The sequence below is a fragment of the Bombus vosnesenskii genome, unplaced genomic scaffold (assembly GCF_011952255.1).
Source record: "Bombus vosnesenskii isolate JDL3184/JDL3185 unplaced genomic scaffold, Bvos_JDL3184-5_v1.1 scf7180000015241, whole genome shotgun sequence".
Classification (NCBI taxonomy): domain Eukaryota; kingdom Metazoa; phylum Arthropoda; class Insecta; order Hymenoptera; family Apidae; genus Bombus; species Bombus vosnesenskii.
In genome coordinates, this window is record NW_022883898.1 from 120426 (window position 1) to 146358 (window position 25933).

Consider the following 25933-nt stretch of genomic DNA (forward strand, 5'->3'; position numbering starts at 1 on the left):
CGTCATAAACTTTACTTATGTACTTGGGTCGAGATCAAATTACTCAAAACGTTTATCTTTGGTTAGTTTCAAAACCGTTTTAAAATATAGGCTAAAAATTCGTAATTTCACTAACGGCAAAGAGATATTTGCATTTTAACGGATTTACCAAACCGATGTAAAATATTTTTTGTGGCAGCGAACATTATTTTTGGCTGTAAATTTACTATAATGAACTTAGCGGGTTCTCCGTTCGTTTATATCATTTCTGAAATGATGCGAAAATCTTCCGCTAAAATTGCAAATTTTTAGTCTCCTTTTCGGCGGTGAATATCTTTTCTTTCGTGATTTACAGTCGCAGAACAGAATTTATGTATGTTGTAATTTGTATAATTTATAAAATTTATATAATTAGTAATATTTTATGCAATTTGATAGGGTAGATTTGACGTGAAGTAGATTAGAAGTGAAAATTTCGCAATGAAAATTTTGTAGTAAAAATTTCATAGATAAAGTTTTAAACATTTTTAACATAAAAAAACTTTGCCGTGATAGTATTGCGTTGTTCCAGAGACTCTTTAACATCGCAAATTTAATTTGCCGTTAGCAAAGTTTAGTGGAAATTCTTTGCTCACCGTAGTCATCTTGTTTAATTACGTGTCACAGAAAATGGTGTATAACTAAAAGTATAACGGAGGTAAAATAGAATCTTTCGGTTTAATTTCATGTTTAATGTCGTAATCCAATAAACTTTGAAGCATCAACGTCGCTTTCCAGAATGTTTTTGACCAAGCGGCAATTCATATTTATTTTTACATTGTCGAATTTTCCTTAATCTTTTTTCACTTTAATTTGTGATCTGTTATCAGTGTATAATCTATTTTAAAAATTCCATTATATGAAAAAGTGCAAAAAGGATTACACAATTCATAACTGATGTCTTTGAATGATATATTACTGTAATAGTTGAGGGTAGATTTAAAACATGCGTAGATCACTTAATTTTAATTCTTTGAAAATGTAATATAAGAAAAATACAAGCAATGCAGAAAGTTGTCAATTATATATATATATTATCATATATAACGTAATTATTAAAAACTTTTTTTGGAAATTTTGAAAAGCTGTAAGGAATATATATCTTTTATATTCGATATCAGGAGTACACAAAATTTTGACGATATAATTATACTGAAGTTTACTTAAAGTTATACTGAAGTTATACTGAAGTTTAAAAAATTAAATTTGACGTCAGAAACACAAGAAAGCTTGATAAAGTAATTATTAGAATTTACTGAAATTTTATAAACTAAAAATAAATATTTCTCTATATCTGAGAAATACGAGAAATCTTGATGATTATTTTCTAGACAACTATATTTTGAAAGAATTAAGGTATTTTATTTTAATTTGTGTCCTATATCTTATATCATAAAAACTCTGTAAACGATCTCAGTGTATTGAAATAGAGTACTCTATGATGAAATGATCCAACTGAAACTGTAAATTGGCTACAATCCAACTGTACCAGTTGAGAATTAATATCCGGGAACTATATTCAATTTAATACATATATATATATATATATATTTTTTTTTACACAAGATATCTTTTCTACATTACAGTAGATATTTGATCTCAAACATCTCTCTGTAAGTAGATAGAAACTATACAATACGATTGTCGCTTGATCAGTTAAACGGCTAATACGAATAATTACGTTCGTTACTGAAACCAGATAGTCCTCCCGATAGGAGGATCTTGTTTTATAATTACACAGAAGTTACATAGGCTTGATAAAAACTCCTCGTGTCGACCTGTCAAGTATAACCTTCGCAATGATCCCGTTTTAACGAACAGTGGATTCGATGTATTTGGGTTTGTGAAAAGTTGCATGTTATTTATACATTATTTCGTTCACACGAACAGATCCGGCTTGATAACTCGTGGATCTAGATAAAGATACACGGATAAAACATTCCCAATCTTATCATGTTCATTTTCTACTTCGATGTTCTCGTAACGTCGTCCTGACGCACTCACTTCTTATGAATGTTGTATAGTAAATTACTAAATATTATTATACACTACATATATGTTATGAGGCCTTAAGTTTAGATTTCATTTTCCATGAATTTTTCGTGAATCCGACGATAAAGTTTCGATCAGCTCATGTCTTTTTTTTTTGTATATATTTATGCGTTCATTCTTGATTCTTTCTTTTTTATCTTATATATTACGTTTCCGTTAGCATTGAAAATTTACGAATAGCAAAAGACCGTAGTGACAAGAGTATCGTTGAACTTTATCGTTAACGTTTAAAACTTATTATTATTAACGATTCGATTTTTTAGTGCTTTGGTAAAAGGTAAACGACGGCGGTTCGATATCGCTTGTTGTCATTTCTCACAATCGTTCCACGTAATTTCCGGGAAATGTGCCAAAGTAACCAGTCCTTTGACTGGAACCAACATACCAACCATCGTCACATTTCTCCATCACATACACCGTATCACCTTCCTTTAAATCGAGCTCATCTTCGTTCTGTGGTTTGTAATTGTAGAGAGCTCGGTATCTGAAAAGATATTTGGAAATACTGAATATTTACTAATTCCATCAAATAGAAGTCTATTTGATAAGTAGACTATAAATTTTTATGTATTTATGCGAAATTTAAAAATTAGACTAAAATGCACAAATTGCATATAAAATACATAAAGCACACAAAATATAGTACTCGTCATAGTTTTTAATAGATAGATTAAATGTCTGTTTAATACGATTATGTTTATTGCCATTTCGAATTTAAGAGATGTCTTATCAACATTTAAAGAAACAGATATGGAATATCTACATATTATCATACACGATGAAATATATCATACACGAAACTAAAAAACACGATATGTTTGAGGTATTAAGACGAAGGTTGTATAAAAGACAAATGCAATTTGTAACTCTACTGTCAAATGTGAAGGAAAAGATCAGAATACACAATCTTATTGACATCAGAACTGGAGTTTCTTATTTGTTATTTTTGTTTTTGTTTGATATAGAAGTTTATCTAATAATACTGAGAACTGAAATATATTTTGAAATATCAAGTAAATAATATGTACAACTTGAATTTTTTCAATAATAGGGTGATGTTAACAGCGAAGTAATTTTGTTTAAAAACAAATTTTCTTCCTAAATATTTTTGCCGATTAAAACGAGTAACTTTTTGAACATGGAGATTTAAATTTATTTGGAATTTTTTAAAGAAACTTACGGTATTGGTTCAGAATGGGTGTCGATATGTAATGCTTCGTTAAGTTGTGAAACATATAATTTGTTACCGCCCATCCGTGGCTAGAAATTGCAACAAAGAAAAGGTATATTAAAACAATATGAAAGTGAAAAATTGAGATAAAATCAAATTAAATATAGATAGAAATCGGGATTCGAACCGCGATAATCCGCTTGCTGGGCGGGTGTTTCCCTATTTTTCCTTGAAAATGCATTTATTTCAAGAAAGAAGGGTACAGTCTTTACATAGAACTGGTTTGGTATAAACAAAGAAACCCATTTACTAAACTCAGTTATAGGTATTGCACTTGGTCCACGTGTGCAGTCGTGTCTCACGCCTTTACTTTTATTTGTATTCGTCTTTTATTTAGTGTACGTGCGTGCGTGCGCGCGTGTGTATGCGCGCGTTTTGTGTGTATGGCAGGTTTTTCCCCAATTAATTGTGAGCTATACAGATCGTCGACGATTACGTTCTCCCCAATTCCTATCTCTCAAACCAAGCTGCCGTCTACACAAAGAAAATTTATTTGCAAAATGCAGTAGTATAAAATGTTTATATGTTTAAAATAAACTTGGAATACTACAAATGTCACTAATAGCCAATGAATTATTGCGGCTAATCACTTGATTCATAATCCAATGGCAGTTAACTTAAAAATTGAACTACATACTTTGCAAAGAGATTCTAATATTTCATTTTTTAAATTTCGATAGTACTTTCAGGATAAATCGTTTGCCTTCCACTATATACATATATTTTTTTATTTTTATTATTTAATTTGTACTTTACAATTTGTCCAGCTGGATATTCGGTAAATTTTTCTAGCTTTATCGCTAAATAACGTGTGGATGGCTACCCCCAGCGAGATATCATCTTCGAGTTTGTCTATTTTACTTCTTTAGGTCAGTGGGGTGTTTTCTCTTTAATCTTCTTTTTATGAGAATTTTGCTCTCTTCGACAGCCAACTGGTTTAGATATGTTGCGATTCTTTCCTTGTATTTTACTGTGTACCTGCCAATTTCTTCATTCTGAGTATCTTCGATTGTAGCGACTCTAGTTTGTCTATGTGGCTCATTGCTGCTGTCCCCCATAATGGTATTCCGTATGTGCAAATTGGTTTTATTATCGTTTTGTAAATTTTTTGTTTATTTTCCATGCTGAGTTTATAGTTTCGCCAGTACATCTGTCTTCTTTTTATCCGTATTTTGTCTATAATTGATTTAGTATGTCGCTTCCATGTAAGTTGTGTGCTAAGTGGAGTCCTAGTATTTAACTTTCCTTGTTTGTGTTATGTGCGTGCCATTCAATTGCGTATTTGGTGGTTTCCGTTTTCGTAGCGTAAATTTAATATGGTTATATTTACTAGAGTTTGCTTTATTTGTTTATATTGTAGCTATTTTGCTATTTTTGTGATATGCTTTTGTGGTAATGTGACATATACATATATATTAGGAGTTATACACTAATGAAGTATATCATCAATAACATGTAATTTGTATAATACATGTATAATATGTATAATAAACAAAAGTTATTAATTAATCCAAATTTTCGAGGCTGATTTATAGTCATTTCTACTGATACTGATTTCTAATTATATTTAATAAATAACAGATTTTCTGACATTGGAAGACTCTAAAGTCAAGATACCGGCATTTACATACAATATACTTGCTACTTTACAGAGGTGAGTCTATGCAAAAAATTCGACGGCTTTATATTTCGAGTAAAAGCGTCGCACACTCGTGAACATTGCAGCTGTAGTTCCAAAAGGTACCGATGATGAAATTTGATATGAGTGGAGGATGGAGATGAACCCCAAACATAAAATTTTAGCTTCAGGTATTTATTGGTTTCTGAGATATTAATAGAAAAATTCTAGTACCATCCACTGAATTCTGCTTATTGAATAACCGGGGATAGAATAACGATATCGGCTTCAGTATCTATAGGATGTTCCACCTACGTTGCAATAGGTGGATATCGAGAGAATGACTTAAGCGATGGCCGAGCTGAATCGAGAGCGGAAGTGCAAAACCCAAGGAAATGTAATATTTCACTTAGATGTTGGACGAAAGGAATACTTCCAAGAAAATGATCGGCGCATGTTGAAAACTGTGAAGCGAGCAGTTGTTCTACTCCATCGTCCTAAGAGCCTTTCGCAAATGAAAGAGCATGGCCAAAAGTCTCACCTCAACTCGGTTAGGATTATCTCGAACCTCGTACTCTCACACGCCACCGTACAAAATTAGTCGTAAGATCGATATTTGAGTTGAGAGTTATATACCATATATAACATATAACATTTAACGATATAACCAGCACCCGGACTTAGTTTTTGAGTTTTTGAGTTTTGAGTTTACACACACAAAAATATTCTGTCACTCAACGTTAGTTTCAAAGCTGGGATGGGTGAGAATAGTAGTATTAATCCGGTAGTATTAAAACAGCCGGCCGGTAATTGATTATTTAATCACCTTAAGAAATAAGTAAATAGCATATAAAACATCCTCCAAGCAACCGAAGTTGCAATAACTTATTTAACGTGAGACACTCTATAGATACTAATGCTGATATCGTTATTGTATCATCAGCTATTCGATAGACAACAACGACGACTACTGTGATGGATACGGTTATATTAGCAACTTCTGTATAAGTAGAATTCGATTTATAAGAAATTACATTTCACAATTTTACAAATTCGGTCACAGTAAAAAAAATCTAAAGCACGAATTTTAAAGACAAAATAAGACAAAAATTAAGAAAAATTGCGCTTTCGACTTTTTTTCTTAACAATAGAAAATCGGCTGTAATATTCCTGTGCGCGAGCAACCCTCCCTACACGAATAAGAGAGAGAGTACGACAGCTCGAGCACCGGGGAGTGCAATAATCCTCAAACCGAACGACACACAGACAACAATACTCAACTTACTTCGTACAAATCACAGAGAGAAACACTATCGCATTCGGAGACGATATTTTGTAAGAAAAATGGTAGATTAAACGTTAAATCTGCCTACTCATCAGAATCCAATAAATTCCTTCAATCCTCTCCCTTCATAAATAATTAATAAACAAAAGCACATACTAACAATATTTATATAAGGTTCACACACGCCCTGCGAATGTGTCGTCCGTGAATATCCACAGAAAAATCGTAACAGAAGTAGTAGTCGTTCTATATTACAGTAAATGTGTATATAGCCAGTTTTTCTGCAAACATGATTAATAATGAAAAAGTTCAAAAAGTAAAAAGGTCTAAAAGAATCTACATGAAGGAATAACTTTGATTTATACTAAAACTACAATTAACTTTCTAAAAGAAAAATTTACGATAACGTTCGTTAATGCTATCGTTTCCTTTGTATAACTCGAAATTAATCAGGAACAGAAATTAACAGTCAGAATATCTGAGGATCTCCTTTTTAAATGCATGGGTATGGCTATTGAGAAAATCAACAGGTTGCTCACCAGATGTGTTTAAAAACGATTAGAATAATCTTGCAAGACTAGTATCATTTCGGCAATGAAAGCGAGAACTATTTATTCAATGCGATAAGTGTAATTTCTCATTTGACTGTATATTAATTTATATTATTTTATTATTTTGTTATATTTATATACTTTATTCCTTAAAACAATGTCTTAGTTAATAAGTTTTTTGTAGCTCCTTTTGTTTCTTCATTTCTTATTTCATACGTATGTATGTGAATATTATAATGGGCAATGACCATTTTTTAGTTACATTTGTATGGAAATTGCATATGGTTCATGCAAAACCGTGTACAAACACATTCAGTAGCACCTCATTATATAGTATATTGTATATAATATAATAATATAGTATATATAATATATAGAATATAATAATGTAATATATATATAAATATTCTTACTATATGCTTTTGTTTATTAATTATTTATGGAGATAGGGATTAGGGGAAATATTAATTCGGATCACATCTATTCGGAAATTCCATAAGGTGGTTGTCTGCATGTTGTTGTGCGTTTCATAATGAAGTAAGCAGGTTTAATCTTAAATCTACGATTTTTTTTACAAAATATCGCACAAGATCGTTTTGCTCTCCGAATGGCATAGTTTTTTTCTCTGCGACTTGTATGAGATAAGCTGCTATTCATATGTCGTTCGAGCCGAGGATCACTGTGCTCCTCGATGCTCGAGCTGCCCTACTTTCATTCGTGTAGGGAGGTTTGCTCGCGTGTAGGAATATTCCAGCCAATTTTTTATTGTTAATAAAGAAAGCCGCAAACACAATATTTTTTATTCATAATTCTCGTTCTATTTTAGCTTCAAAAATCGCCCCTTAAATCTTTTAATTCCTGGAGCTGGACACCCTGCATGATATTAAAAGCTATTTAAAAAGCTGACGCCGTCTTGAATTCCCATGATTTTTTTATATGTTGTGTAGAGCATGGTCTCAAACAGCTTTTTTCTACACATGTAATCTACACATGTCTACACATGTTTTAGTTTCCGAGATATTCGCCAATATATAACAACGCATAACACTAGAGTAAATTCTGCCTATAGTCCGCAGCAACGTATGCGTTAGTATTGATTGAAGATCATTTTGCAGTGGGCGGACAAAATTAAAAAAGCTATCGCGCACCTAACTCTTATTTTATGCTTATATGTGATACATATACATAAAGATGGGGCGAACTTGTGTATTCTACGGATCCTTCGTATTACAATGCCGTACACAAATGCATATTTAAAATGATTACCATTAATGTTGATTTGTCTTTTAAATCCGGCCATTGTGAGACCGCCGGCCGTAGGTTTGGGTAACAAAACTAACATAATTGCAATTCATATTATTTATATCAATAGACAATTCATGGTTAAATGCCTAGACGCCACTTCCGCAACATTCCCAATAGAAGCCGGCATACCCCAAGGTAGTGTCCTCGGACCCCTACTGTACTCCATCTACACTGCCGACCTACCTATATCAAACGATATAACAATAGCGACATTTGCAGACGACACAGCGCTATTAGCTACCCACGCAGACCCGGTAATAGCCTCATCCACTCTCCAGCGAAGTCTCGACTCCATGGAAAAGTGGTTTCACAAATGGGGCTTCAAAGTCAACGAAAAGAAATCCTCACATGTAACCTTCACGATCCGAAAACAAACCTGCCCCCAGGTCACCATCAACAATGCAACAGTTCCTAGCAGGGACACAGTCCGATACCTGGGCATGCCCCTGGACAGGAGACTAACGTGGAAGACACACATCTCAGATAAAACGAAGCAACTAAAGGACAAACTAAAAAAACTCTATTGGCTCACGGGCCGACGCTCCAAACTAAACATACAAAATAAAATTACCCTCTACAAGACCGTAATAAAATCTGTCTGGACCTACGGAATCCAACTATGGGGAACAGCAAGTAACTCCAACATTGAAATACTCCAACGCTTTCAATCGAAAACGCTAAGATCCCTAATTGACGCACCTTGGTATGTAACCAATGAAACAATACACCGCGACCTCAAGATACCCACCGTCAAAGAGGAAATAGCAAAATATAGCGACAGATATAGCAAAAGAATCAACAAACACCGAAACCCCCTAATCACTGGATTACTCGATACGACGGACCAGATTCGCAGGCTGAAGAGGCACTACCCGCTAGACCTAAACGTTAGATTCATTTAATTATCCAAATTAAGCATATGCACTTACTTATAATACTTATAAATTATACCTATCTATAATAAGTATTAACTTATTGTAAATAAACAGCCATGTCACTGCGCCACGCCAGAAAAATTACTGAAAATTCTCAACGCGAGAATTGATTGTAATTTCAACAAATAAATAAAAAAAAAATATTATTTATATTTTATTTCTATTATCTAAGATTGAATTCAGCCATGATATCAAAGAATTTAATTGTTCGATTGTTGTAGACGTGTTGTCGTCAGAACAGATTTTCGAAAACATTCCTTGCAGTTTTGGATATACAATTATGAATGATTATTTAAATTCATAAAGTGCGGAACAAAGATAAAAAGATCAGTAGCTGGTAATGAAAAGATTTGAACACATTGCCAAGCGGCGAACAAAGCAGTGAATGTGTCGGCTATGCTGGTGACTGACCTTACACACCAGCTTTTTACTTATTCAATTAGCAGGAATGACCGTTGCCCTCACTTTCCTATCCAAAATTGCCATGAACGAATCCGATGGTCCCGCGCGCTAAACACACCAATCAATAGCTTTCCTCCGCAACAACATCGTCACCCAACTTCACTGCTTTTTTATCCGTTGAACAAATACATTTTTGAATGGTTTTCCGTACATTGATCAGTCATCATTTTCGCTTGTTATTTACATTTCCCTGAGACACACATCTACAAGCACCACGCGTAAATACTAAAATCTTAAAAATTGTTGGAATAATATTAGGAATATTTTAACCTGTTAACTCTGTGTTATCATCAGTTCAACCACCTCTGTTATTCTAACCGAAATAGGGGATCGATTGATTCGCGGCGTCGATCATCGTATCGTAACGAGAATTTAGGACTCTCGTTGGCGCGACCTACCGCGACCGCGTCTCTCCGCGAACGGTCGAACAGTAATGATACAATTTTCACAAGCGTAAAATCTCGCTATTGCAAATGTAAAGTAACCAAATTGCACGCTGTTAAGTGCAAAATGCTAACGCTACTCGCTTCAGCTCTTGCAATAAAGTGTAATTTTCGCTGGACTACACTTCTATTTCGCTTACACACTTGAACTTCTAGCTATTTGAGCTTCTTATGCGCACATTTGAGGCTGGGGTCACTTGGGCATTAAAATGACGAAGTGTATTGTTATTTTACGAGCATAGCTCGTGTGACTGATTTTAAGATCAATTTACACTATACAGCACGGTCCGGTATCGACTCGACAGAACAGTGAAACATGCATTTTGAATGAGACCGTTTATACTATGCGTCACCGACCGATATGTTACGTTACTGTTACGTGACGTTAACAACGTATCGTTGCAACGTCCGTAATTTGCAACGTAGCGCCAGTCATATCAACGATTGTATGACTCTAGTCTGAATCTCTTGCTGATTTCTCGCTTGCCTAATCGAGCCTCTCACTTGCACACCGTTATTTACCTATCAAAATGGGAAACCTGTGCATCAGGCAGTTGCGAAGTTAGTTGATCTTTTATCATTAGTTCCCGCAACGTGCGCATTTCCAGGAAACAAAGTAGGTACTTTTTGTAGAGCTTCGGACACTATTCTAAGTTCCAGATTCTTTATACATGTGTACTTCAAGGGTACAAGATTATTTGAATATTTCTTGTGATAGTTGCGAGAGTACTCTGAAGTTGTGTGTCCGTATGCAAGTACATCAAAAATTTTCTGCTTTTGAGAAATGACATGAGAGAAACTGCCAGAAAGTATTCTCAGAAATGTATCCTTTTGACTTTCATGTGTATAGCTCTCTGACGAATTTCGTTCAATTTGATTAATTACATACTACCTTTAAATAAAACGGATAAGCAGACGTATACTGCAATCGCTGCAATGTTGCAAACTTAATCAGAACAAAATAGCTTAAGAAAAACAAAATGTTGGGTTAAACCATAAATAAAATAACGTAACAAAATGGGTGCATTGGCTACACCTGTACTAGAATGACAATAGAAGATGAGCTACAATTTAAAAATTTATTATGATAACCTGTAGTACATTTAATAAGTCTGACCGAAACACAAATTGCAAAACAAAGTATGAAAATTCAGAAAGCAGTAATAGTAAGTGAGCGAATAATGTTAATATTACGATTTCTCTTAACATTGTATTCTTATTAAAATATTTGTGTCAACAAATATTTATTACTTGCTTGCGACTGTCTAATGTATCTATCATACATTTGAAATTATTATTTATTAATAAGTGTTTTATATTCTACAAACATCTTTTTCCTTGTATAATATAATTAATTATTTTATTTCTTAATCAAACAATACTTTTCCGTTAATTATCTTACGTTATAAGTATATCTGTCGTAATTTTATGTAGTTTCTTAATGAACGCATAAAATAAACAAAAGTACAAAAAGAAAACGGGTTATCAAACTCATTTGCAAACTCTTTCCATTTGCGCGTTCCGTTCTTAACCCGCGGTCACCCAAACTTTGTTTTCCTAATTTACTGTATGCTAACATCATCTCGTTCGGTGATATCAAAGCAAAAGTGATGATTAATTGGCGAAGAAAACTTGCCCGTCTATATTATAAATAGATAATACCGGTTATCATTTATGTCAAAAAATGGACATAATGCTTATTTCTGAAACTCGTTTTATAAACAATGATTACTTTAAAGTCAATGATTACAATACCTATCACACTCAACTCGCCAGTGGCAGGGCACATGGCAGATCAGATATTATTATAAAATCCAATATTAAGAACTACGAACTAAAAAAAGGTTCACCTCCAAGCAACTAACATTATGATTCAAAATTGGCTTAGTCCGTTTACAATATCTGCTATATATGTCTTTCGAAGTACATTCTATTAAAAGAGGATTTTGATCATTTTTTTAAAAGTGTGGTTTACAGGTTTATAGCAGGGGTGGTTTTAATACTAAACATATTCACTGGAATAGTAGAAACATCACTCCAATGTAGATCACTATACGAAAGTATTTTATGAAATAAATTAAATTACATTGATACACGTACTGGCCTACGGACGCAAACAAGTTACCCGAATTACTGGACTTCTTCATAACCAAATCTATCTCCAAGGTATATTAAACTTAATTCTTCCCTAGATTTGTCTTCAGATCACTTACCGGTTTATGCAACAGTCTGCTCTACATTTACTGAAATTCTACCTGCTATCCATATTAATTAACTAGCTAGTCTCACTTTAGAGAATCTTTCAACATTTCAACATCAACGTTAGTACCACTAAAAATGGAAGAAGATATAGATGCAACAGTCGAGTATCTGGCGAACAACATAATAAATGCAGCTCGTTCTTCTATTCAAAAGCTAGAGTATATAACCCAGCACGAGTATCCAGACGCTATAAAGAAAGAAATAGAAGATAAAAGGAAGCTACGAAGATTATGGCAAAATAGCACATACCCAAGCGGAAAGTAAACAACGCAACCAGAAAAGTCAGAAAATTTCTACGAAAGTTCAGAAATAAATGTTTTCAAAAATATTTGAAGAACCTGACTCCCACAATATATTACGAACTACTCTCTCTGGAAAGCTGCGAAGAAACTCAACAAACCGTAGCAGGTAATTCCTCCCCTTCACTCTCTTTATGGTAATTGGGCAAGGTTGTTCCCATAGACAAGGCCAACCTATTCGCTTCTTATCTAGCTATCTAGCAAATCATTTCCTCTCAAATCCACTTCGCGCGAAACCGAAATATTTGAATATCTTCAATCGTCAAGCCAAGCCTTTCCCCCTGTTAAGTCTTTTTCTTCCCAGGAAGTGCCTCTTTGAAAGATAGAGTAAGATAGTTCTACTGGCTCATAGGTAAGAGTTCGAAAGTAAATCTAGAAAGCAAAATGATATTATACAAAGCCATTCTAGAATCTGTATGGAACTATGGGATTCAACTGTGAGGTACAGCCAATAACTCTAACATTGGCATCCTATAGCGATTCCAATCGAAAACGTTTATCTGTAATGTCCCTTGTTACATAACCGATGAAATCACATATAGGGAGTTATATATATGTCGGAGATGAAAGAACAACGGAGCCTTTGGAATTTTGGATAATCCCGCAACATTGTAACCTAGAGTCTACTATAGCTGTAATTGAACAATTGTAGTTATTCAATCCGATTGTAATTGTTCGAGAGTTGTGATAGTGACCTTGGGCTCGAGGCGACAGTCAGTCGCCGAACGTAGCCGCGGTCGCGGGATGAACGCTTTGTCTAACAAAGGTATGGAGTAATTCTATAGCTCTCCTTAAAAGAAATATTCGTGGCGACACGCGACAGTAAACATTCCAACGGTTTCTGTCCCGTGGCTCGCCACACGCAGACCCTATTCTTCGAGCAAGATGATTGCCAGATGTCGATGCGTCTCCGGAGTACATGTTCAGCTAGCCTGAGGGCCCGTTATAAATCTTAGGATTTAGTTGACTAAAGTCCTTCAAACAAACAGTCTTTGTTCCAGCTACGGGAAGATAGAAGAGACCTATTTTTCAACGAACGGCGTCTCCCACCAGCAACTTTCCCTCGAGGGCGGCTAGCATCTTTTTCTAACCACCGATATGGAGATTGACCAATTAGCAGCAACGCCAATTTCCCTTACTTTCTGAACGAAGGCTTTCTCGACGAATCCGATGATCTCGTGTCCTCAGACACACCCCATCATAGTTTTCCTCTGCAGCAGCATCGCGACGGAGAGTCATTCTCTCGTGAGGTCGTATTAGCGAGTTACTTAGAGTCTATACGCTCGGTGGATATTCCACGTTTTCGCAAAGAGTCCGACTTAGATTTTTGTGAGCACGTACATCTATCATCCCGTCGATCGCGGATTCGTTATTGAACCTAAGACCAACATCACTAGTATCGCGAGTGTCCCACCGCCGCGGTTGATTGTCGAGTCGGTAGCATCCATACTCGTACTAACAGACCGTACCTTCGTTATAACACGACGATGGCCGATTCCAATGAAGATTCATCAAACGCTCACAACCTTATTCCTGATCCTTCTCCGACATATATATAGAGTTGGTAAAATACCAACAGTTAAAGGAGAAATTTCGAAATTCAGTAACCGCTGCAACATACACCTGATTAAACATTCCAATCCTCTAGTCAGCCTTTCTATTCAATTAAACTTTCAAGTTCCTTACCTTACTTTCAAATCGTTCGAATTAAAGTAGCAATTTTGAATCACGTTACTAATGTAAACTTACTAGTTACTTGATGTAAAATATTTTCTCAAGTTTCTAGGTTGGTCCTCTAATGAGATAGACACAGACACAGTCACAGACCCAAGTCACAGGATATGACACAATGATAACATTGTAGTTAATCTTGCTACGAAAGTGACACAATTTAAAACAATTAGTTTTTGAAAAAAAACTATATTTATATTGTAGTAAGGAAAAAAACCGTTGGGGAAATCTCGATGAACTACAGGTAAAAAACAATAAAACTGCTGACAGATCGGGAATGATGGGAAATCCCGATGGGCCATATACCCGTGCCCCTTTAAGATACTGTGAGGTTAAAAGAAAGATGTACTTGACCAACAACAACTCTTGGGCTAACAGCTGTAAAACACTTGTCGTTGTAGGAGTATCGAAAACTGTGGTATAAAGAGGATGTTTTTTTAGAGAGAGTAGTCAATAGTATCCGGCACTACGTCGCGTCCTCTCCCCGGGGAGCGCGGGATGCCTATAAAGGTTCTCTCGATGTAAAAAAAAAAGAAAAAAAGAAAGAGTAGTGAACAGTTGCAGTTGGAGTTACGATTACTTGCAGTTGCGAGTAGTTGCGAGTTAATCGTTACTTATGAGTTGTAAGCTGTGTTGTTAATTGTCAGTTGTAAGTTGAGTTGTGAATTATCAATTTAGTCGTCTTAGTTATGTCACATTACTACATTAAGTTCTAATTAAATAGTTATAGTTCCCTGCTTCAATCACAATAAATGAATCTATATAATAAATAAAGATCACTATAATCCTGATCTCTATAATATATAAGTATATTATATGTAGCTAGAACTCGGCATAGAATTATATCTAAATATAATAAAATATTACTTTTTTAACCAAATTTATCAACTAGAAAGACAATGCTTATAAACCAAAATCAAATATCATTTTTGTAATCTTCAATTTATAATCCTAAACAATCTTAAAAGATAATAATCTGAACTCTAATTCATGATAATAATTTGAAAAATAAATTAATTTTTTGTGCTTTTGTGCTCATTTTTTAAATAAGGGTGATATATTGTGCATATCATTTCGTTCAATCATTTTAGAATATTTTCTAATTATTATCTTTTTTGTTCAATATTTATAGTATACTATTGACCACTGAAGAAATTAATATAATGAAAGTGTGTTTTAAACTACTAACCAGTGAATTGTAATGTGGCTGGGTTGTGTTAATGTTAACTGGTATGGACGGCATATAGTGATGGGATCCCATACTCATTTTCCCCCCAGCTGATCCATTTGCCAAAAGACTATGCGCAGCTGGAGAGGCTACTGGTTTGTTTTGTGTTGGCGTTTCTATAATTAACAAAAGTCACTTACAGTACTTATTGAATATCAAAAGTATAAGTAAAAAATATATTACGTGAAATAGATATAGAATAGTTAAACAAAATAAAGCATTATTTTAAACTCACACAGATATTATGTTTTTGCTGTTGTTACATAGTAGGAAGTGAGTAATACCTGATCTAAGGCCAGGCTCTGTCATAACTTCAACGTAGGAGATGGGGAATATTCCCTTTCTATTTCCGATACGTCCCTCATACCAGTTTTCATCAACTCTTCTTGTCAAGACCACAAATTCCCCTAAAAGAATAATGGTTTTGCATTGATGATGTACTGATTCCAGAAATTTTTCGTTACATTAATATAGTGTGCGTTGGTTAAATAAAAATACATCTTTCCTACATTGTCACTTAAATACTGATCACGTAAAAGCAGATATGTCTTTTTACATTAATATTCAGTATAAATTTTTGCTGCTGAGATATGTTGATATATTTTTTATATTTACCTTTGGCTAAAGATAATTCGAGATTTGTTTGGGCGACGAAATTGAATTTAGCTCGTGCTTGACCCTCGTAAGGTTTCTTTGGGGTCGTGCGCATACCATCGTAAGGTAAAATCTGTAATTTAAAAGATAGTGTTATTTTTTTATAAGTCGACATTTTTCAAATATTATTACTGTTCATCGTAAAGTGATTTACAAGATATATGGGCGCGAAATCTTACTAGCAAAAGCTAAAGCTTAACTGGAAAAAAGTAGAAAAAAGGAAATAGATTGTCAAGATTAGAAAAATAGATAATCTTATCGTTAACGTTATCTTCTTTTTACATTAAACTTCAATTAATATTATTGAATCGTAGGCGATTCACAAGAAGGTATTAATTATGTAATTTTAAAGCATTTTATATTAATTTGTGTAAATATATCAAACTATAAACTACAACTACAAACAAATAAACTAATCCAAACTTTTATCACCAATAACTCAATGATAGTAATTAAGAATTAATATAACATTTTTGACTTTTATAATTATTGAGCTAACTATAACATGAAGGTATTTTGTACATGTGTGTACTAACAAACAGCTTTATTTTAAGAATTCTTCGTTGTAATGTAATATTATCAATGTTTAATAAACATGAGTGTATAGAATCTAATACCAATATTCAATATATATACAATAACTCTCAAAACTGTTGCAATGATTCGTATTATGAGATAAAAATTTAATAAAAATCAGAAAAACGCTATTGAGAAAAGAAGAATTTTATTGAAAATTCCAATAATCAACTGTCCAGTTAATATACTTTTCAGCGAATTGTAATCCTAGTTTTCGATGTCTTGTGGTATACAGCGGGTTTTCTACTTTAACACGTATTATATAAACTTCTGGTGTTAAACCTTTACGAACAATATGGGGACTAACGTCCACTCCAAAACAGTTTTTAAGGGTTACCGGAATTCTCATTATTTTGATCAAGCTTCTGCGGTCATGCTCATTCGATTTTCGAGAATGACCATCCAATGAATTGCTACAATCTGATAGAACTTTCTTTCAAGTTTCTTAGCTACCTATCTCATTGATAAATTTTGTTTAACACTAGATTTACGGGGCGCGTCATTTTGACGCATTTAGAATTTCATAAAGAAAATGATAGAGACAGTTCGCATTTTTCTTCTACAACTTATACTAACTTTTATCCATTTAAGGAGGTAATATATGTCGTAATTTATTTTTTTCAAAGCTTTCTAGTTCTGAAGTTTCCTATGTGATATACCTATCTCTGCGGATACGTGTCAACTTGATACAATCATAAAGTAAGCATCAATAATAGTAAATTGGTATCACTCATCAAGGTATTACTGCAGTAATAAATATAAACTAAAAGAGTTACTGCAAAAAGAGTTAGTTCTTCAAACAGGTGAACGTGAAAAGTAAGCATAAACAACGCATATGTCCGTAGAGATAGGTATATAAGAAATGTCTATAAACAACAGAGATGGACAACGTTCTTTTTCTTTATCTATGCGAATCGAGCTCATGGCGTTTAATGAACATTTTCCCGTGGGAAACCGTTCTGCTTTTAATGGCAACATACGCATGCGATGTGCATCTAATACAAATTTGACTTTCTTAATGGAAAATTGTAAAATATAGCAGAATGTAATACAATGATACAGTGCAAAAGTGTTGAAATCCACTTCTAAAACATGAAACATTATATTTAACTTTAAAAACGAAATTAAATTTTTATTTTCTGAATATGTAAAAGCATAATAGTGTTATATTAATTTGCAATACAATCCGATCTTGATCAACAACATATATTTTTCTTGAATCTGTAACTCATAATGTCAATCATTGTAACAGTTTTGAGGGTGATTCTAAGAATTCAGAATCTCTTTCGTAATTCTTTACGATCGAATAATACTACCCGCAAACGAGCATGACGTGGTTCCTTATAAAAAAAAATAATAAGAAAGTATAGAATACAACTAGTATAATAATTCTTTAGAATTATACTATCCACACCGATTTCGATTTTTTAATATGTTGTCAGAAACATGATTCTGAATAACTTTTGCCTCTATATGTTACTGTACCTTGGCTTTAGTTTCCGAGATATTCGCTAAACCTATCAGTACCATTACACTGAATTATTCCTATAATACGTTCGTGACAGTGTATGAGTTAGCATCGGTTGCTGACCGCCTCACGGCGACCGGTTAAAATAATATCAATCCTAAACTTATATAAAGTTTTATAAAAAAAAATCGAGTTTGAAAATTTGTTGAATGTACTCTAACTTGGCTAAGTACCAACTAGGTATATAATAGGTCAAAAATGTAAAATAACATTTTTCAGTTAGGCTTCCTGGTTAGCCTCATTTTCAAGGAAATACGCATGTTTAATTACGGACTAACGGTACACGCGCCTGATACATTTTCAAATTTATTTTTCTCAGAAGCGCAGCATTATTTGAAAAAGTTTTATTCTGCAATTTCATTTTCAAAGTAGTAGGTAGAAACTCCTGTCGACTATTTACTTATGTTGAGTCCGGTATTAGCAAAATTTAAGTAAACCTGACAAATCTTTAAATTCGATTTTCTCGAAAACGAAACCTCAGACGAAATTATTTTATTAGGCTAAATTTTTTCTTATTTTTTCACATAGGATCACCATCTGTTGGACTATACTACTATGACCGTCCCACCGTGTATATGTACATATAACACTTATTATGCTTGTATACAACATCCGCGTTATGAGCTGTTAGATTCAAGAAAGCGCAAGCAATTTTCGATATCTCCACTGTAAACTAATTTAAGTAAAAAACAAAATAGTAAAGTCGTGTAAATGAAACATTAGAATATTTATTAGACTGCATATGCAAGCAGTGAATTTTCAATTTCGATTTTCTCGGAAATTAATTCTTGAAAACAGCTAAACTAGTAGCTGTAGCTTAATTACAGCTAGAAAACAATAAAAGTGCTAGCGGGCCGGGAAGGATAGAAAATCGCGATGGGCCATATGCCCATGGTCCCTTAGTACATTAGGTAATTAAAAAAGGTGTACTTGACCACCTGAGGTCAACAACTGCAAAACACGTGTACGTTGTAGTAATATCGAAAACTCTGGTATAAAAAGAGACGTCTTGGAGGAGAAAGCGTACAGTTAGTAGTGAATAGTTGTAGTTGTAGTTGTAGTTGTAGTTGCGATTGACTTGCGACTAGTTGCAGTTGCGAGGAAGCTGCGAGTAGTTGCCGGTTAATCGTTACTCATGAGTTGGTCGAGTCGTTGTGAGCTGTCGAGTTATTGTGAGTTGTGAGTTGTTAGTTGTAAGTTATAAGTTGAGTTGTGAACCATCAGTTTAGTTGTCTTTAGTTGTATCACATTCTACATTAAATTCTAGTTAAATAATTATCGTTCTCTGATTTCAATCACTGCAAATAAATCTATATAATAAATAGAGATCACTAGTAATTCTGATTTCTATACAATTATCTCAGATTCGCTTGTACATATTACTTGACCAGTTCCTGTATGAACAAGTATTTGATCAAAATACTAATTTAATAAGAATCTCTTTGTTTGAGATGCATACTATAGTACAATTGTATTGTATACCAAGAAGAAAGAGTAATATAAAGGTTAATGTTTTCCAAGTGAAATTACCTCAACGTAATTCGATGGGAACAGGCCAATCATAGCATTATGTTCACCCTCGTACCAGTTCTTGTCTACCTGACGACGTACAAATATTATGTCACCGCGACGGAAATTTAATTCCCGTGGAGATTGCCCGATAAAATTATAAAGTGCTTTTGCCACGAGCCGCGGTTCCGGTGTTTGCTCCTGGGATCTGCTTCTGTGACTCAAATCATCCACGAAATCGTCGTAACGATTCAAGGGAATCGGTGATTTTTGTGATGGTCTGAAATCATTTATTATAAAAAATAAAACACATAAAGAAATATGAGGAACTTTAATTTTCCATTATCTGAATGCTCCAATATTCGAACGTTCTACACTATCCGAGAATTCTGTTACATCTTTTCAACAGAATCCCTACTAGTAACGGACTATTAGTCTTTTCCTGCTACAGAAATTATTATTATGTACGAAAAAAGCAAGAAACGTTATTCTATGCGCAAAGGCAAGAAATATTATATAGACTCATATATATTTTTATAAAAAGATGGAATAACAACAGATTGATTTATCATTCATATCAACGAGATAAATAATTACTTTGAATTTCATAATAACAGAACAAGTAATGTATATACTTTATTATGGCGTAAATTATTATAAGAAAGATTTTTATGTCAATCTAAAAAATTATAATTGAACGATAACTTATTTCGATTCTTCACCTCCCCTAGGGTTTCTTTTATTTAATTTTAGCATAAAGCTAAACAATAAGGATTAAAAATAAAATATTATTATGAAAAAAATATTAAAACGATGATACGAAGCCGCAAGTGCACAATTTAAACAAAGTCGTATAATTTCAATGGAGGTCGATATTCAATAACAATATTTTTTTTATTAGTGAGATATAACTCTCTAGTTGTAAATTACATAATTGAATAATAGTTGAATAGAAGTACTTATTTCATTTTTTTAATTTTACTAGCAATATTTAAATTTCAAATATTATGAACTGTTCATGGTATTTCTTGCATATTTTCTTTGCCGTCATAATTGAATCAAGATATTAGACTAAAAGTATGTTCAAAATTAATAGTTCAAAAAAGATTTTTTCACACGTGTAAAAATACATATGCATAACACAATTTCCTAAACCATTGTTTCATTCTTTCTTTACACGGATCGAGTCTTTACATTATTTTGAGTAAGAAATTGAGGATAGTGTAATCGATTAATGATCAATACGGTGAAATATTTTTAAGAAACGCTATATGGCAACATTTTAAATATTTCTTATGTTACTTGTTCATTATTTTCATAACCAGATTCGTACACATTTTATCGTTCAATAATAATTCACATAAAAACGCAGTAGACCTGCGGTAATCGTAGAAGTTATAACACATAGTACATTTTATGGCAATTCGATAATAAAATTAATGATAAAGTAGCATACATATTTTTGAGACTACGCACGGCGTGGATCTTGCGGCCCAGCATCCGCTCGATCTAGCAAAACCAATATCGTTTCAGCATACGAAACATTCAACAATGTTAAAAAATCGTCTAGTGTTCCCGGTCGTAAATATTCTTTCATCATTCGGAGAGACTCGGAAATGTTTAAGCTTTTAAACAATACATAACTATCTCAATAGTTGACAATACGCATCTTCTCATCGTTTGCAGAGACTTTCTTCATTAATCGTTTGATAAGCTAGTTTCGGGTTAGGTGTCCTACCCTTATTTCTTTTATTAATTTTAATATTAATTTGACAGGGAACAAAGTATAGTATCATCATCATCGGGCACTATATACGGACATACGTGTATTCAATTCTGAAACTCTGAACGTTTACATACGAAATTCTATATATAAGTAAATTCAAGTAAAAAACTAATATTGTAATATTGTAAAAAATATAAGAATGAAATGCTTCTAATAATAATTATTAATATATTTCGATTTAATGCGTAAACAAATTATCGTACAAACGATAGTATCTAGTATTTCAAAATTAATGAAATTTTTCAAACTAAGTGTTTATGGTCCTAAACTTATATCAAGTGCGTTATAAGACTATTGTGATTAAGCTATTATGTGATGTATGACGTAATATAAAGTTATTTTACATGGATGTCATAATAAAAGCGTGATTCACATGTATGTATTACATAAAAAAAGTACAAAAAAATTGAAGAACAATATTATTTTTTATGATTTTCTTTAATCCTCTTTCATTTCTTCTTAAACTCTTCAGGCACTTTAATTGACAATAACGAAACAGAGGGAACATAAGTCTCAAATTTTATAAAAAATATATCTGCAATATACGTGAAAATAACTATAAAGTATATTAGAATTATTATGTAATAATAAATTATTATACTAAAAAATAAATTTTAGTTATCCCTTGTCAATATTGTATTCATTATACAAATAAAGTAAAAGTAATTATTACGCTAAAAGATTAACATTATAAAATTGAATAATAGTATCAAAATATTTCTCAAAAAAGTAAAAGATAAAAAATGTAAGTACATATTCTTCATAAGGAAGAGTAAGCATTTTTATGTATAAACTGTTTATAACAAATCTGTGTCTACTGTACACTAATTAATATTTTATTTTTATTTTTACTTACATTATATTTAGAAAAAGAATTACAATAATGATATATATATATATATATATATATATATATATATATATATATATATATGTATATACATATACCATATACTCAAAGCACAAATTGAATAAGAAATATTGTTCACATGAACACTATCTCTTTTGTTCGAAAAAATACTAACGCTCTGCAAGCAAAACACAACTCTTCAAAATCGTATCCTTCCTTGGTGACATTGTGAAGTATGTATAAATTAAAAGAAAAAAGGAAATAGAATAGTAAAACTTACATAAAGTTGTCAGTGTGTCGTCGTGAATTGATATCGTGTAATTCCTGAAGATATTTGCGACGACGTTCTTCTTCATAAACGCGTCGCATATTTTCCGCGCTTCGACGAGCGAGCTCTTCTTCGCTCAATGGTTCTTTTGCCTCTGTACGCACTGGTGAACGATAGTGAATTGTCACCTCACCCTCCACATAACGCCTCGGTGATTCTAGAATAGAGAGCGTTTGTTATTATGCCTCGATATCATTCGTTTCTTTTTAATTCGAGTACGTATTCTTTCGCTTAATGTTGTTAATCGGTTACTTATGCTTTCGATTATGTACTATACTCTATGTAGGAGAATATTAGGCACAAAGAATCGAAATTAAGGATTTATTGTATTTCAATGAACAGATTGTTCAGAACATTTATTTATCAATTGATTTTCTTAGTACTTTATTATTTGTCGAATTATTTGTTTGAAGATATTATTTATTTCAATTGTTGATTCAGCTCTTTTTATTTACAAAATCATATTAGGCTATTAGCATCACATATTAGGTGACTATAGAACGTGGAAAAAATATATTAAAAAATCATATATTTATAAATCCCCCATCTTTTTACGTGTTGTTTAATTTTTATTACAAATAAATGATATATATCATTTATATATATCATAGTTTTTGCAAGAATTAAAACTAGTTTCACTGAAATTGATTTTTATCATTAATTTTTAACTTAATGGTTATAGAAATTTCTGGTTAGATGATGACGGTTAGCTATTGAAAAGATTTACAAATATTTTACATAGTAACTGTTTTAGAAGTGATAGATTAGAGAACTTTAAATTCACGATCACTGAATCCTTCGAAATGTAAAATTGATTTTTTCCTGTACATACCTATCCGACAATTTGGAAAACTGAGTTATAATTCTAACTTAATAATACAATTCTATGACTTTTTTTTTTAATTACCATTTTTTTTTTAATTATGATTACTGTATTATCTTTAAATACTACTGAGTTTATCGTTTATATAATGAAAGTTAAATTTCCCTAAATGTATACATATGTATGTTTAGTGTCAAGTTTTAAATAATCTTTAATGTTCAATATTATGCAACGGATTCGAATCAAATTCTTCGAAATCTAGACAAAAAATGACAATCATTACATTTAATGGCATTACATGGAATATGTTAAGAAATGTGACAAAATAGATATCACCCAAAGTGTATCTAAAGTGTACGTTGTTATCATGCTCGAAATCAATCAAATGGAATATTAAGCCAACGATATCATTCTTCCTTGACTAATATTAAATTGAAACATACGCCGTCGCTAATGAAATGTCTACTTCGTGTATTGGTATACATATATCATAAGGACATATGGAATTAACGCGTAAATTATGACCATTAACCTGTTATATATGACAGTATACATACATATATCCTTTATGTACACGTATGACATTCTAGTCATTAATAGCCATTAATAATATATTGTATATGCATATTGTGAATATATGTATATATATATCATGTATATATTATAAGTATTGTAAAGTTATGGTCAAAGAAGTATCAATTATCTTGCTAATAATTTAATCACTTTAATTACTTTTATATTTTAAAATACATTATATTTTATTATTACGTAGTACAAGTATTTTATATCCATTACATGGAACAAAAGGAAGTAGTAGATTATTATGAGAAATCAAGGTATAGAGAATGCATTTCTTGCTAAATAACTTTTATTTGTCATACCATGAAATGATTTTAATAACTAAAAGAATTATAGAAATAAGATAAAGTAAGTCCGCTTTTTACTTTTTATAATTTCATGTATGCACTCTATTGTATAAACAAAAACGTGATTTGATGCAAGAAAGAGCTAATGGAAAATTATAAAACGACTTCGAATAATCTGACACAATTACGATAAATTGAAAAAGGAGAAAAAAGAGAGATATCAAAAAATAAAAAAAAATGTATAAAAATATATAAATATATTCATGAAAACAATTAAAAAAAAGAAAATCTAAAAATAGAAAAAAAATTATTGATCGGGAGGAATTTGAAGTAGTTGTGATGAAGTAGTTCACGATTCTAACCTTTAAAACCACAGCTGTTGCGATATGATTACATTATCTTATATTTATAAATATCAACGAATTAAATATAAAAATATCTTCACAAATAATGAGTATTGACAAAAACGGCTTAACTTTTTCTTCAGACTTGTTAGAAAAAATTTTATCAAAATCGATGACCCAACGATTTTGACTTTTCCTTGTTCGTATTAGGTGCTTTAAACTCTAGACGATAAGGAAGATGAATTTGAAAATTAATTCATGTAATAAAGTTTCGTTTGACTATATCATTATAATATTGTTATTTCTAAAAGCATTATTCATATTGCCATTAATCATATTGTGTACTATACAAATGTAAATTACAAACATTAATAGTCGTAATTAAAATTAAAAATTGAAAAACTGAAAATTTGATTTCTTTTTAGCCTCATCTTCACCTCTAGGAACCCAACTTTTTGGGTCAATTTTTATACATATTTGAACTACTTATTGAATAGAGTTCTAATAAACCATTCAATGTGTTTTGAATTATGTCTATAATTATGCGTTCGTAGCAGCATGTGCGCTAGTATAGTTGCTTGTAGTATAAGCTAGTATAAGCAGTGCGTTGCTTCACGGCAGCCGAATAAAATGACACCTGACCCAAATCTATGTAAACTATATAGTTTACATACGTCGAAATTTGCAATGTTTTTTGTATAATGATTTTTACGCGCGAAGATTCCTAAACTCAAAATTGGTGTAGTCGTACTCTATATTCAATAAGTACTTCAAGTACGTATAAAATTCGACTTAAAAAATTGGGTTTCCAGATTGGTGAAGACCGAAAAATTCCAACCTTTTTTTAAAAGCAAGGACCGTGAATGATGCTTAAATAATTAAAATATATTGATGTACAGATAGATTAACATTCTACTAACGATATGCAGATAGGCGTCTCTTCTTTCGTGGCGTTGCGTTACGAAATATAAGATTTAAAAATTTTAGAGAAATAATCATACGTAATTTTACAGTTATTAAGCCATTATAGCATAGACAAATTTTATACGTTTCAATTTATTGGCAATATTTTTATTTAGTTAGAGATAAATTAATCAGAAAGGAATTCAGTAGAAATTGGTCGATTTTGAACCTTGTTACCAACGAAAATTTCCTTTATGTCCTTATACCTTTTGAGGATTATAAAGTGTATAATTATTTACCCAGCGCGCGGTGGGGGAGGTTGTGAAACATTGCTATCTGTAATACT

The 25933-nt window shown here is 32.3% G+C and overlaps 1 protein-coding gene across 1 annotated transcript in view; it reads right to left on the bottom strand.

Moving 5' to 3' along the window:
* Window positions 1–1091: 1091 nt before the first annotated feature.
* Window positions 1092–25933, bottom strand: part of LOC117241075 — a 237934-nt gene continuing 213092 nt past the window's right edge. The window contains exons 25-31 of the mRNA XM_033507059.1: window positions 22604–22808; window positions 19709–19967; window positions 16036–16147; window positions 15705–15827; window positions 15382–15536; window positions 3251–3330; window positions 1092–2554 (exon numbers count right to left, since the gene is read on the bottom strand). Of these exons, the coding sequence (XP_033362950.1) occupies window positions 2386–2554; window positions 3251–3330; window positions 15382–15536; window positions 15705–15827; window positions 16036–16147; window positions 19709–19967; window positions 22604–22808 (1103 nt within the window). The 3' untranslated portion in view covers window positions 1092–2385. The remainder of the gene's footprint in view (window positions 2555–3250; window positions 3331–15381; window positions 15537–15704; window positions 15828–16035; window positions 16148–19708; window positions 19968–22603; window positions 22809–25933) is intronic.